Genomic DNA, 16,374 nt, shown 5'->3' with positions numbered 1-16,374 from the left:
TGGAAAAATATGGGAAGTATTTTCAGGGTTTAAATCCTTAGTTATAAAAGCTATATGTGTGTGTGCTTGCATAGAAGAAAAGATAAGAATGTTAATAGTTGTTATTCTGAGTTGTGGATTAACTCAACATTTCCAAGGCCCAAGTAAGTGAATAAAGTGGAAGCAGGGTAAGACAGTAAGGAGTGATGGGGACTGTGGAAAACTGAAGCATACATGACCTTTCAATTAGCATTCAATCTATTTTTTTACATTACGAAAGCCAAAAACCAATTTGTCAGTTTATGGTCCCTGAATTTGGCTATTATTTTCTTCCTTGTGTTTTTGTATGTTGCAAATTTTCTACAGTAACTATGTAATACTTCTGTAAGAAGAGTTATTAAAAAACTTGAAGGTAGCCACACTGGTAAAATTTAGAAAAAGACCTCTATACTTCACTGACGGAAGAATATTTTGGCAACATTATTTTAGCCAGCAGGCAATGGGGAGTGGTTTTGAAAATTTTGTAGTATTAATAATGAAAATATGAGTCTCACAAGTTATAAACCAAAGGCAGCCAAAAATCAACCTCTTTTTTTTTTTTTTTAAGAGATGTGTAAAGTAAGTTTATCCCAAAGTCATACAGCAGAAGGGTTGAGGTGCCCAAAAGGGATTATGACACAATGCTGACAGAAGTTTGGCCAGTGCTTTCTAAGGGGCATATGTTAAGTATGGAAGGCAAGTAGTCTTGGTACCCAAAGTACATGCATTCAGGGGATGAAAGCCAAACAAAATCTTACCTGAATGGGTAGGAGAGGCTACATAGCTGGGGAAACTTCACTCATAGCTGGGGGGAGAAGTCAGACATGAGAAATTAGCCAGACAAGCCAGATCCTGGATGTTGTTAAGGCTAATGTCAGTAAAGTGAAGATAGGACAGCCAGCAGTTGAGCTGGGGATGGGGACAATAGCCAGGATGATTCAGGACCAAGATGAGCTGTGCTACCTAAAGCCACTTTTGAAGAGCTGCTTTTAGAGATGTCTCTGATCCATCTTGCTCATTCAGGAATGAAAGGTGATCCTGTGAGTGCCTACAAGGTGCTAGTGCTTTCATCCACCTTGACATCCAACTGAGACAGACAGTATTATCCCAACTTTATGACTGTACACACAGGTTAATTAAACTAGTAAAAAGATGGTAAACAAACCCAAGTCCAATCTACTTCAAAGCTTGTGCAGGAGGCATGCCCTTCCTGGGTCTTCAATCCAATCTTCAAGCCTGACGTTAGGCTCACTGACCTTCTCAGAGTGGCTCGCGCAGGCAAACTGGAGCACTGGGACCAAAGGAATCCTTGTGAGTGCTGGGGTGTTAATCACAAACCCTTTAAGCCAGGTCAGAGTCAGAACAGTTTAGTGTTTTCCTCACTTCTCCCATATCACCACTCTAATAGACACTTCCAGGTATAGACAGGTGCACTCAGAGACTTAGAAAGCTACACCAATAACCAACAATCCCTAATTCATAAGAGAGTATGCAGCTAAGCAGCCAAACATACCTATCAGCTGACTGGGAAAAAATTAGAGCTGCTTAGTTTTCATTTATTGGTTGCTTTGATGTGCATATTCTTGAAAAGGGCTGACTTATAACGATATACATTAAGTTCACAACTTGTAGTTCACTCCGTCTTCAAATAAAATAGTGGCTCATCGTTATCAAATAAAAACATTATTTCCTGCCACATTTAGAGAATAGACATTTGTGACTATGATGAGGTCCACAAACCTTTAGAACATCATTGACTCTTTTTTCTACCCCAACTCATGGAGGCAGTAAGAGCTAACGTGTAATGTGGTTCCCCTCTCTGCATCTTATTTCCACAGGAAACATCAAACCTTGCGAAACACAATCTTCATCTATGCAGAGGTCACTTAATTGCTGAATTCACAAAGAAGGCTCAAAAGAAAACAAGAAAGATGAAATAAACGATAAGTCTTACCTATGAAAATTTAAGTATCTAACTCAGGTGAATCATTAAAACTCTCACACATTGTTTATTTATCCTTATTTCATCCATAATTCTAATATGCTTCCTATCTGGTTTCCATTTCCCAGAAAGTCAAAAGAAAAAAAAATTAACAAATTAGATAGGGTAATGTATTTATGGAAATAGCTAAGTAGCTATAAAGTAGCAGCTGTCAAGGGGAAAACTGCAAAATACAGGTAGAACTAGAACTAGAAAACAGCCATGTGTAACACTGTAGAAAAGCTCCCAACCCTCTGACTTCAGTAGAACCCTAAGACTCTGACAGAGGTGATTCAAGATGGCTGCATAGGAAGAGGCTGAACTTACCTCCTCCCACAAACATGACAAATACAAAACTACATTTGGATCAATTCCGTCTGAATAGAACCTGAGAACTAACTGAATACTTGCTCTACAAGAAAAGATAAAAGGAGATCAAGATGGGTAGGAGTGGCAGAGAAACACTCTTGCCAAAAATCCCACCCACACCTGGTGGCACACAATAAGGAGGGATTTCACCAGGCAGGTGCTTCTCCTGGAGGAGTGTGGGGTTGGTGCCCCACATCAGGCACCCCATCCCCTAGGATCTATACCAAAGAGACCAGCCTCAAAAATGTCTGGCTTAGGGCTTCCCTGGTGGTGCAGTGGTTGAGAGTCCGCCTGCCGATGCAGGGGACACGTGTTCGTGCCCCGGTCCAGGAAGATCCCACATGCCACAGAGCAGCTGGCCCGTGAGCCATGGCCACTGAGCCTGCACGTCCAGAGCCTGTGCTCCGCAACAGGAGACGCCACAACAGTGAGAGGCCCGCGTACGGCAAAAATAAATAAATAATAAATAAATAAATAAATTAGGCAGTATAGACAACCACAAAGACCCAAGAGACAACCAAGAGCTAGTGCAGGGTTGAATAAGAAGAATCAGCACCTATACGAGGCCACTCCTTCAAGACTGAGAGAATAGTTTTGCCTAATACATAGAAAAAATACAGAGAGCCAAGAAGAGTGAGGAAACAGAGAAATATGTTCCAACTGGAAGAACAAGACAAGACCTCAGAAAAAGACCTTCATGATACAGAAATAAGTAATCTACCTGATAAAACATTAAAAGTAATGGTCAGAAATATGCTCAGTGAATTCAAGAGAATGAACACAGTGAGAACTTCAACAGAGTTAGAAAATATGAGGGAACCACTCAGACTTGAAGAATACCATAACTGAAATTAAAACTACACAGATCAGCAAAAGAAAAAGAACAGCAAAAAGAAAAAACGAATTAAAAAAAAAAATGAGAATAGCTTAAGGGGCTCTAGAACAACATCGAGTGTGCTAACGTTCACATTATAGGGGTTCCAGAAGGAGAAAAGAGAATGGGGCAGAAAATTTATTTGAAGAAATGATGGCTGAAAACTTCCCTAGCATGGGGAAGAAAAGAGACATCCAGGTCCAGGAAGGACAGAGTCCCAAAGAGGATGAACCCAAAGAGGTCCACACCAAGACACATTATAATTAAAATGTCAAAAATTAAAGAGAGAATTTTAAAAGCAGGAAGAAAAAAACATCTAATTACATATAAGAGAACCCCCACAAGACTATCAGCAGACTTTTCAGCAGAAATTTTGCAGGCCAGAAAGGAGTGGCATGCAATATTCAAAACACTGAAAGGAAAAATCTTACAACCAAGAACACTCTGACAAGGGTGTCATTCCGAATATAAAGAGAGAGAAAGAGTTTTGCAGATAAGCAAAAATTAAAGGAAGTCATCACTACTAAACTGGCCTTATAAGAAATGTTAAAGGGAATTCTTTAAGCAGAAAAGACCATAAATAGAAATAAGAAAATATTAATATATGAAAAACATAAATCTCACTGGTAAAGGCAAATATATAGTAAAGGTAGTGAATTAACCACTTACAAAGCTAGTATGAAGATAAAAAGACAAAAGTAGTAAATCAACTACAATAAGTAATAAATGAATAAGCACCAAAAAGATGTAAAATATGATGTAAAAAACATAAACCTTGGGGGGGGACGTGGTGTTTTTATTTTTATAAATTTATTTATTTTTGGCTGCATTGGGTCTTCGTTGGTGTGCACGGGCTTTCTCTACTTGCGGTGAGTGGGGGGCTACTCTCCGTTGAGGTGCGCAGGCTTCTCATCGCAGTGGCTTCTCTTGTTGTGGAGCATGGGCTCTAGGCACACAGGCTCAGTAGTTGTGTCTCACGGGCTCTAGAGCACATGCTCAGTAATTGTGGCACATGGGCTTAGCTGTCCCGCAGCATGTGGGATCTTCCTGGACCAGGGATTGAACCCATGTCCCCTGCAGTGGCAGGTGGATTCTTAACCACTATGCCACCAGGGAAGTCCCTAGTGTTTTAAACTGTGCTCAAACTTAAGCAACTATCCACTTAAAATAGATTGCTTTATATATAGACTGTTATATATGAACCTCATGGTAACTATAAACCAAAATTTCTAATAGGTATATCAAAAAATAAAGAGAAAGGAATCCAAACATAACATTAAAGAAAATCATTAAACCACAAGGAAAAAGAATAGGAAAAGAAAATAGGAACAGAGAATTACAAAAAACCCAGAAAACAATTGACCAAATGGCAGTAAGTTCCTAATTATTAACAATTACTTTAAATGTAAATTAACTAAATGCTCCAATCAAAAGACATAGGGTGAGTGAATGGATTTAAAAAAAAAAAAAAGACCTATCTATATGCTGCCTACAAGATACTCACTTCAGATCTAAGGACACAAACAGGATGAGAATGAAGGGATGGAAAAAGGTATTCCATGCAGATGAAAACAAAAAGAAAGCTTGGGTAGCAATACTTGTATCAGATGAAACAGACTTTAACCAAAACTGTAACAAAAGACAAAGAAGGACAATACATTATGATAAAGGGGTCAACCCAACAAGAGGATATGACATTTGAAAATATTTATGCATTCAACAGAGGAGCACCTAGATACATAAAGCAAAAATTAGCAAACATAAAGGGAGGAATTGACAGTAACACAATAATAGTAGGGGACTTTAATACCACACTTACATCAATGACTAGATCACCCAGACAGAAAGTTAATAAGGAAATGTTGACCTTAAATGACACATTAGACCAGATGAACTTAAGAGATATAGACAAAACATCCCATCTAAAAACTGCAGAACACACATTCTTTTCAAGTGCATATGAAACATTCTCCAGGACAGATCACATGTTATGCCACAAAGCAAGTCTCAATAAATTTTAATAGGACTGAAATCATCATCAAACATCTTTTCCAACTACAACAGTATGAAACTAGAAATCAATTACAAAAAGAAAACTGGAAAAAACACAAACACGTGGAGACTAAACAACATACTACTAAACAATCAGCCAATGAAGAAATCAAAGAGGAAATCAAAATATATCTTGAACAAATAAAAACGGAAACACAACTTTCCCAAATCTGTGGAATGTAGCAAAAGTAACTCTAAGAGGGAAGTTCAGAGAGACAAGACTATGTGAATAAGAAAATTTACACCTGAAACTAACACAATATTATACATCAACAATACCTTAATAAATTAAAAAAAAATTTAAAAAAAGAAATAAGAAAATTTACAAATAAACAATCTAACTTTACACCTAAAGAAACTAGAAAAAGAAGAACAAACAAAGCTTAAAGTTAGTAGAAGGAAGGAACCAATAAAGATCAGAACAAAAATAACTGAAACAGAGACTAGAAAAATAAAACACAATAGAAAAGTTCAATGAAAGTAAGAGCTGGTTCTTTGAAAAGATAAACAAAATTGATAAATCATTAACCAGACTCATAAGGATGTGTGTGGGGGGGTGGGGGTGGAGTGGAGAGAGAAAGAGAAGCCAAATAAAGTCAGAAATGAAAGAGAAGTTACAACTGATACCATAGAAATGCCAAGGATAAGAAATTACTATGAACAATCATATGCCGAAAAATCAGACAACCTAGAACAAATGGCTAAATTCCTAGAAACACACAATCTTCCAAAACTGAATCATGAAGAAAGATAAAATCTGAATAGATTAATTACTAGTAGTGAAATTGAAACAGGAATTTAAAAACTCCCAGGGGAATTCTACCAAAATTTTTTAAAGTTAATATTTATCCTTCTCAAACTGTTCCCAAAAGTTGAAAAGGAAGGAACACTTCCAAACTCATTTTACGAAGCCAGCATTACCCTGACACCAAAACCAGACACCAAAACAAAACAAAACAAGGCAAACCAAAGTCATCAACAATACACTGAAGGATCATACATCATGATGAAGCATAATGAAATAGGATTCACTCCAGGAATGCAAGGAGGGTTCAATACCTGCAAATCCATCAGTGTGATATACCACATTAACATTAACAAAAACAAAGGATAAAAATCATATGATCAATTCAACAGATGCAGAAAAAAACATCTGACAACATTCAACATCCATTCTTGATAAAAACTCAATAATGTGGGTGTACGAAATGTACCTCAACATAATAAAAACTATATATGACAAATACACAGCTAACATCATACTCACTGGGGAAAAGTTAAAAGCTTTTCCTCTAAGATCAGGAACAAGACAAAGATGCCCACTCTCACTACTTTCATTCAATGTAGTATTGAAAGCCATAGCCACAGCAATCTGACAAAAAAAGAAATAAAAGGAATCCAAACTGGAAAAGAAGTAAAAATGTCCCTGCTTGCAGATGACATGATACTATATACAGAAAATCCAACACGCCATGAAAAAACTACTGGAATACATAAATTTAGTAAAATTGCAGGATACAAACTTTATAGAAATCAGTTGCATTTCTATATACCAAAAACAAGCTATCAGAAAGTTAAGAAAACAGTCTCATTTACAATTGCATAAAAAGAGAATAAAACACCTAGGAATAAATTTAACCAATGAGGTGGAAGACCTGTACTCTGAAAGAATTTGAAGACAACACAAATAAATGGAAAAATACACCTTACTCATAGATTGGAAGAATTACCACTGTTAAAATGTCTACACTACCCCAGGCAATCTACAGATACTATGCAATCCCTATCAAAATACCAATGGCATTTTTCACTGACCTAGAGCAAAGAATTCTAAACTTTGTATGGAATCACAAATAGCCAAAACAATCTCGAGAAAGAACAAAGCTGGAGGCAAACCATAAAACTCCTAGAAGAAAACATAGGCAGTAAGCTCTTTGACATTGGTCAAAAGCATTTTAGTTTGATGAACCTGTCTCTCCAGGCAAGGAAGGGACACAAAAGCAAAACTAAACAAATGGGACTACATCAAACTAAAAGCCTTTTGCATAGCAAAAGAAACCATCAACAAAATAAAAAGGTAAACTACTGAATTCATAAATCATATATTCCATAAGATGCTAATATCAAAACTATATAAAGAACTTTTATAATATCCAAAATTAAAACAAAAAAAAACACCAAAAAACAAAAAAAAACCCAGAACAACCCTATTTAAAAATGGACAGAGGACCTGAAGAGACATTTTTCCAAAGACATACAGATGGCCGACAAGCACATGAAAAGATGCTCGACATCACTAATCATCAGGGAAATGCAAATCAGAAGTGTTTATCACCTTACACCTGTCAGAATGGCAATGATCAAAAAGACAAAAAATAACAAGTGTTGGAGGGAATGTGAAGAAAAAGAAACCCTTGTACACTGTTGGTGGGAAGGTAATTCATGCAGCCACTATGGAAAACAATATGGAGTTTCCTCAAAAAGTGAAAAATAGAACTACCATATGATCCAGCAATTCTACTTCTGGGTATTTACCTGAAGAAAACAAAAACCCTAACTTGAAAAGATATATGCACCCCGATGTTCACTGCGGCATTATTTACAATAGCCAAGATACAGAAACAACCTAAGAGCCCATCAAGAGAAAGTGGAAAAAGATGTGACTTATATGTACAATGTTTATATACAATATCAACAAATTCAGCCATAAAAAATAATGAAATCTTGCCATTTGCGACAACATGGAGGGACATAAAGGATATTATGCTAAGTGAAATAAGACAGAGAAATATGATTTCACTTATATGTGGAATCTAAAAAACAAAACAGAAGCAGTCTCACAGATACAGAAAACAAACTGGTGGCTGCCAGAGGGGAAAGGGGTTGGCGGGTTGGGTTCAGGCAGAATCAGTGAAGGGGATTAAGAGGTACAGACTTCCAGTTATAAAATAAAGTCATGGGGATGTAATGCGAAGCATAGGAAATATAGTCAATAATATTGTAATAACTTTGTGTGGTGATAAATGGTAACTAGTTAACAAGGTGACCATTTTGAAATGTATATAAAATATTGAATCACTATGACACACATATGAGACTGATACAGTACTACATCTATTACACTTCAGTTTAAAAAAAAATGAACCACAAGGGAATCACTGTGTAATAAATGACAGTCTCGATGATTCCAAGCTACCAAGGTTACACTGTATTCAAAAAAGTTTATTTAAGTAATAAAGTACCTAATATACTTTAGAAATGCAGCGCTCAAAAAGACAAGCTTTTGTCAGCTGAAAGATTTCCTCACAAGTCTTGCAGAGGATCGTTCTTCAACAGTGCAGAGTAAGTCACCTCTATAGAAGAAACAGAGATGTGGAAACACAAAGAACTTTAGTGATTTATGGCAAATAAAAAGGAAGCTTGAGGGGCTTCCCTGGTGGCGCAGTGGTTGAGAATCCGCCTGCCAATGCAGGGGACACGGGTTCGAGACCTGGTCTGGGAGGATCCCACATGCCACGGAGCAACTAAGCCCGTGAGCCACAACTACTGAGCCTGCGCGTCTGGAGCCCGTGCTCCGCAATGGGAGAGGCCGTGACAGTGAGAGGCCCGCGCACTGCGATGAAGAGCGGCCCCCGCTCTCCGCAACTGGAGAAAGCCCTCGCACAGAAACGAAGACCCAACACAGCCAAAAATAAATAAATTAATTAAAAAAAAAAAAAGGAAGCTTGAATCTATGACTGAAAAATGAAAATAATTACAAGTATATCTATACAGAAAATACAAGTTTCAAGAGCTTAACATCAACTAACTGCTGCCAAAATAAATATTTAAAGAAACCAAAAACAAAACTGCTTAATAGTGGGACACAAAATACAACAAAGAGGGAGGAGGACAAACCAAGAAAGTGAATGAAGGAAAGCGAGTAGCAACTCCCCAAAGTGTTTTTACAAACGGGGATTCAGATCAGAGGAACAAACACAAACCTGTCTAGGAATATGACCAATGAGGCAATAGAAAGTGACTAGAAGTCAGTTATAAATCAAAAATGACAACCAAAATCCCAGAGTCTTAAATTATTTAATCCAGACATTATCTAACCCCTCAGATTTGCTTGGTGCTATGTTGTTTATCATTCTCCATTTGAATGAAATGTGGAACAAACACAATACTGGTTGGAGAGAGTGTTTCAGAGCTAATTCACCCTTGAAGGTCAGGGTCAGCTGTATTATTGTGTTCACATAATTTATTTCTTCATATAGAAAAATAACATGTCAAAGAAGGGATTAAAGTAAATTTTATTTTGAAATAATCAGCTGAATCTCAAACTTCAAATAAATGGATCTTAAAATGTTCATGAACTTCAGAATCTCAGTATTCTAATCTAATGGTTACCAAACTATTCCCTTTGGCCCAAAAGGGACCAAACTGGCAAGTCTCAACAGTAACACCCTTTCCAAATCTTTAATATTATAAGTACATTAAATTTCAGAAAGACTTATTAAAGAATCTACTTCTAGAAAATATTTTAAAATGATCTAATCTACCTTATTGATTCACAAATAAGAAATACTCAGACCAGAGTAACCTTCCCAGGTCTCCCCATTCTCAGGTGACATCCTGTCTACTATTCTGCAGCCTTGATGGTCCTGGTCCTGGTATTATGAATAAGTCCTTTTCACTACTACCATTAAACTTACTGTCATAGCCTTTTGTATCACCTGCACAAAAATCTGTTCTAAATCAAGTAATCACCAACTTCTGCCTCCCCAGCAATCCAAAAGTGAAAAACAATTTATGAAGAAAGAAATTAAGACCTACAAAAAAATTATTTTAGCAATACATAAGGTCTACCAGAAAGACTGCTCCCTAATTTATTTACATTTGACTAACAATGTCTCTAAAATGTGTTAGAGAAAATGTCCTACACATTTATATATATATTAACACAGTTATAAGTTGATTAACAATAAGCAAATATATACAATAAAAATATATATCATGAGCCCAATGTTGACTTTCACCACCAGAGAACAGTAATGTTGAGATTCAAATCATGATTTCCTGATTAAGAGACAAGATTTTTTTAAAAAGGGAACAAAAATGTAGGAACAGGTAAATTATAAGTAGCAAAATAAATACAACTGTAGACAGGAGAAGAATTTAACACCTATGGTGGCAAATTTAGACCACGTAATCTATTTTCATTATAACAAAGCCAGAATAAATTATTTGACAATATTATTTGCTTACTAAACGAAGGCAAGTATTTTTGCTGGTGGCAGGTGTGGATTTTTTTCATCAAAGAACATTAAAAGGGTGAGACATAATGACACCACTTGTATGTTTAACCAACAGTTCTGATCCCCTCTCATTAATCTCTGACAGCTGATAATGTGAATAGAAAGACATGATGAATCAACACATATGCCAGTTTTAAAAAGAAATATCCCTTAAAGCAATCTCCACATCTAAATGGTAAACACAGAATGAATTCATAATCTGGCAATTTGGTTTTTTTTAATTCAAGGCAAAAAAATGTATGAATGAGTCTACCTATTTGTAAAAATGTGAATGATCAAAACAGTGCAGTCACTGGGCTCTCACACTGTGTAAGTTCAATTTGAAATGTACATCTGGTATAGGATTCAGTTGTCAAGAGGGATCAACTCAAAGGACATCACACAATCTATAAACCAGCTGGAAGAAGCCATCCAGACTTTGCCCTGCCTAACTCTCTCTGGGCGATGATTAGACAAATCCTCATAGATGATATACTGTGTGCAGAAGTGCTGATCAGAATCAGGTTTGGCATGGTACGCGACTGTATTGATGGTTTGAGTCACGTCACTGTCTGGCTTGGGCTTTCTGCTGAGGATCTGTCCCCCAGATGCAGTGACAAGCTTAATAAGGCTGTCCTTTGGATGGTGTTTGAAGGTTCCCCCAAAATAGAAATAGCATCCATCAAACAGCTTTGGCAACTGAAAAAACAAAAAAAAAAGCTCATTAAAAGCAGACCAAAATATTTAAAAACACTGCATATGAATAGGGAAATAAAAAGAAAAGTCACAAGCAGTTAAGAAGCTACTTAATGAGGTGTTAGGACAAGCTGTATTTCAAATAAACCATTTAGGTAAAAAAAAAAAAAATACTCATGCAAATAAAGGTTTCCTATACAATTTTTTCCTTAAGACTCTGGTGCTTTTCACTCTTCTCACATTTTAGGTGTGCTCTGTGTGTGTGTGTCTGTGTGTGTGTATGGTATACATCCACATAAAACCTGTTCATCAAGCGTCTTATATCAGAATATTTATTCATTTATTTCGTGGGACTTAAAGCCCCAAGAATTCCTTCCTAGGGTAACTGAAACATGCTTCACGGATACCAAGCTAAACTTAATTGTAAGAGTAACAGCTTTTCTATGGAGTTTTCCAATTCTGCCCATCCATATTTAGGTTCCTATATACTAACAATCTAAGGTCCCCAAGGCAGTGACGTGGGAGTGTGGCCTCCAGGATTCTAGAGACGTTTTCCTTAGAACACAATACATTATATGGCCATGGCTAGGGATCCAATTAGATATGAAACACACTTCTGTGAGCTTTACAGAAAAAGTTTCACAAGTCCCTTCTACAAAAACTTTTCTTTGGCATTTTTAATATACCTATATGTCAACAAGGTAATGGAATTTTATCCATTAAAACTACAATATATGGTAATAAAGACATGGTTAACTAAATCCGAGCAGTAGCTCTAAGTCTTCTCTCAAGCTACTTCCTGTATCTGAGACTCACCTCAGATTCTGAAAGGTTTATGGGAATGTTCAAGATGCCCAAAATCTAGTAACAGTATGAAATTATTACATGCTGGTTTTTACTGCTCATTGTAATCATCTCTCAGAATCAAGTGCTTGAAATAAGCACAATTAAAGTTTTAATCAGTCACCTGGACTTGTTGAAAGGGCAGGAGAAGTTTTTCCTGACAGTAATAATAGTATTAAGTTATAATAAGAACAATAAAAGTAGTATCAAAAGGAAAATACCAGCTGTTCTCTGTTGAGCCTGCTTCTATGTGGTCCTTCAGGAATTTCATACTTTTCTTCCTGTTCATATTCTTTTCTTTGTAGACATGCTTTCACCCCTGGGAAAAAAAACGAGGATAAAAGCAAAATAAATATCAAGTGAGCATTATTTCTTTCACATTGAAATTATGCCATTTACCTAAGTGATTTTTCTTCTTCATGGTTAAATATTGTTCTGAAACAGAAAAAGAAACTTTACTTATGCCAAAACAAAATGTAATAAAACTGGTTTTCCAGGGCTTCCACGGTGGCACAGTGGTTGAGAGTCCGCCTGCCGATGCAGGGGACACGGGTTCGTGCCCCGGTCCGGGAAGATGCCACATGCCGCGGAGCGGCTGGGCCCGTGAGCCATGGCCGCTGAGCCTGCGCGTCCAGAGCCTGTGCTCCACAACGGGAGAGGCCACAGCAGTGAGAGGACCACGCACCGCAAAAAAAACAAAACAAAACTGGTTTTCCATATAAAGAAAATGTAAGAAATCTTTTCTTCAGAGGACTGAGCAATGAAGTAGTACTGAATATAAATTTTAGTTTTCTTTCTGAAAAACCTAAATCAGTACATTATTTCATGTGCAAAAATAAAAATCTAAATTTTAATTTATAACCATTATCAAAATTAAAGTAATAAAAAGTCCCTCATTTAGTTCAGCCCACAATGATCTGACCCTGAGGTCTTATCATCTGCCCCACTCATTCTGGTGGTCCTATGCCTAACCTCCTGTTAGACTATAAGTGATCTGACATTAAGGAAAGTACTTGAGTCCAGAACACCTCGCTTATTAAGCTGGTCAAATAACAGGGGCTCTACAGCTCTTGTTAAAATAAACAGTAAAGCAGAGTCTGGGACGTGTTTGGAATTGACAGGTAGTCAATGAAGTCACCAGTCTAGAGATGACTTGGTGAATATTTCAAATGTTTTAGAGCTGCTTCAACTGAGATATTCCAAGACATTGCATAATATATAAAAGTTAGAATATTTTAATGACTGAATACATCTATCTCACCAAAAGCAGAGCTTTGTCAAGGGACTGAATTTTTTCTTAACTTGGGACTATGAATGCATATTCCAGTTGAACACTCAACCCTGACATATCTATAATTCCCTATCATGTGATTCTTAATTTTTTGCTAGTTTTGCCTGGGGACTAAAACATCCCCAGTGTTTTCAATACAAGGATCATTTTTTTTTTTTTTTTTTTCCGGTACGAGGGCCTCTCACTGTTGTGGCCTTTCCCGTTGCGGAGCACAGGCTCCGGATGCGCAGGCTCAGCAGCCATGGCTCACGGGCCCAGCCGCTCCGCGGCATGTGGGATCTTCCCGGACCGGGGCACGAACCAGTGTCCCCTGCATCGGCAGGCGGACTCTCAACCACTGCGCCACCAGGGAAGTCCAAGGATCATATTTAGCTAAGTTTGCTATGCTGAATTCTACTCTTCTCACTAACTTATCATAAATACGATGTTTTTTTATTAAAAATTGTTTTTTTGCATGTAGTAAAAATCATATTTTAAAAATAGAATTTTTAATAACTACCCACAGGGTATAAAAAACTATCTTTCCAATGAAGCTAATACTAAAATATTAACATTACTGTATACTAAAAATAAGCCTCAAAATAAAATTTTTGACTACGTCAAAATCATAGGAGAAACACTGACAGTGTGCTTACATGACATCATATATTGGTTCTACATTAAACACCAATGCAAAAAAATTACCAATCTACCCAAATCACTGACTTACCTCAAACTCATTATTTCACATATAAATTATTACTTTTACTTTTTATCACTTAAGCATGTTACCCCCTTCCTAAACCTCCTTTCCTGATGATATTTGAAGAGCATTTATACCAGTATCTTTAGATGAACTGTATATGCTAGCATATAAAGCCAAGGACTGAACACTGAATACTCCTATAATGTCAAGTAACTGTAACAAGTAAAGAGCTAATGTGTAACTACAGAAATAAAAAAATGGGCTGTGCCTATGCTGGCTGCTTATGCATTTTATGGGTTTATTTGACTGGTTATTTAAACTATCAAAAAAGCATACTAAAATGGTTTCAATTGATCCAGGCAATATGCCAGCGTTAGTCAATCAACAGAATGTAGTCTTAACAGATACTAGAATGAGATAATGGCATCAAGAGAAATGAGATGGCAGACACCAAGAGGGCAGCATGGCACTACCAGAGGAAGATGCCAGTACTCTTTCAGTGTAAATATGCCTCAAGTCACAAAACTTTCAGCCTTATAGCAATTGTTCAGTAAATTTCTGTAAAGGCAGGCAGAAAAATCCAATGCTCTAATTACAATTACTGAGCTAAATGAAGAATGTGTTCCTCTGATATCCTTTTATTCCAAGTAACAATTTGCCAACTCTCTCTACCACTTAATATCAGCTAAAGAAGGAAAATATAGCTTCCCTGTGAAAACTAAGGAACAGTTTCTAGGTCTATAACAATCTGTTAGGATTGCCGTTGTAGAACAGAAAACATGGAGAATTTTTTGAAATTCGGGTGTGACATCTAGTCCAAAGACTGTAACTCGAACACCTACAAGGGCCGCTCAAATTATATAATCATGTGGGGAACCTTGTGTTAAGTGGTAGGGAGTTATGGAGACTGTAACAAATAGGAAAATGTACATCATACCTAAAGACACAAAAATTAAATGATTATGCTGAACTTAAACCACATAAATTTTATCTGTTTTGGACTTAGATTGCCAATTTGACTTGATGCTTGTTTAATCAACCTCTTCATTTCATAGATAAGGAAACTTAAATCCTAAGAGATTTAAGCAGCTTTCCCAGTGATACACGTGAGATAAGAACTCAGATATCCTCCAACTTCTAGATCAGTGTTTCTTTATCTTTATTTTGTAAAAAAAAATAAAGCATCTTAGGAAATGCCAGGTACTCTCTACTCAGATTTAATATACTGTATCTCAAAATAAATGACACAACCACTTAACAGATGACCAAATAGGAGGATCCTTATTTTTAAGAGATTAGCCAAAAGGTATACCAAAGCGTCAAAACCTGCTGACTACCTGGGAGGGGGGGGTTGGAGGGGGGAGAACAATGCATTTGGCTTTGTCTTCAGTGAATCAATGAGTTTGTTTAATCTGACTGATGCCAAAGCTGTCACTCTCTCATTTGTACCCTATGAGTTTCAGAATGTTCATACTTCTCAGTAGACATTTACGATAATTACATTTAATATCAACTTCCTAGTAGATTTCTTTTGAGATAAACCAATTGAACTGATTTACCAAAACAAGAATGAAATGCTTTAAACTTTCAGCAACCTAAATGCTGATATATTAACATCATCAATGAAATGGAAGAATCTACAAGCCATAATACTACCTAATTAACAAACCTAAATAATAGATAATATTTTAAGGTTTTAATTACTCAACGTAAGTTAGTTAAGCAAACTGCAGCAAGAAGTGTTATATCTATTTTCCATGTTAAAAAAACTATCAGAACTTTCACATTCCTAGTCATAAACTCATCTAAAGTATAATATATACTGTAATCCTTAATCTCTATAAAGATTTTAAAACAGGTCTTTTTCCAGCAATTTAAAGATACTTCCTTACTGTATAGCACACAGAACTATATCCAATATCCTATGATAAACTATAATGGAAAATATAAAAAAGAATGTATATATATATGTATAACTGAATCGCTTTGCTGTATAGCACTAATTAATACATTGTAAATCAACTATACTTCAATAAAAAATACATCCTAAAACTCAACCAAATTATATTTTGTATTTGTACTTAATAAAGTCCATATTATTCCATTACCTGCCAATAAAATAGTTCAGCAGAAATTGATTCTTGTGAAGAAATACGCATATGCAAGATCACTAGTTAACTTTCTCAGCTAAATAGGAGGATCTGAATCCAAACTGAAATGACTATACATGAATAATTTATATTGTTTATGTAAACACAGATTTCTGAATATGCCAGAATGATATAT

General features: G+C 36.3%; 1 protein-coding gene across 1 annotated transcript in view; it reads right to left on the bottom strand.

Moving 5' to 3' along the window:
• Positions 1-9,608: 9,608 nt before the first annotated feature.
• BARD1 (BRCA1 associated RING domain 1) overlaps positions 9,609-16,374 on the bottom strand; it is a 75,708-nt gene continuing 68,942 nt past the window's right edge. Inside the window, exons 10-11 of the mRNA XM_060015551.1 lie at positions 12,334-12,431; positions 9,609-11,272 (exon numbers count right to left, since the gene is read on the bottom strand). Of these exons, the coding sequence (XP_059871534.1) occupies positions 10,940-11,272; positions 12,334-12,431 (431 nt within the window). The 3' untranslated portion in view covers positions 9,609-10,939. The remainder of the gene's footprint in view (positions 11,273-12,333; positions 12,432-16,374) is intronic.

This window comes from Delphinus delphis, chromosome 7 (assembly GCF_949987515.2).
Source record: "Delphinus delphis chromosome 7, mDelDel1.2, whole genome shotgun sequence".
NCBI lineage: Eukaryota > Metazoa > Chordata > Mammalia > Artiodactyla > Delphinidae > Delphinus > Delphinus delphis.
The sequence above is the reverse complement of the archived record's forward strand: the minus strand, read 5'-3'. Positions and strand labels throughout refer to the sequence as shown.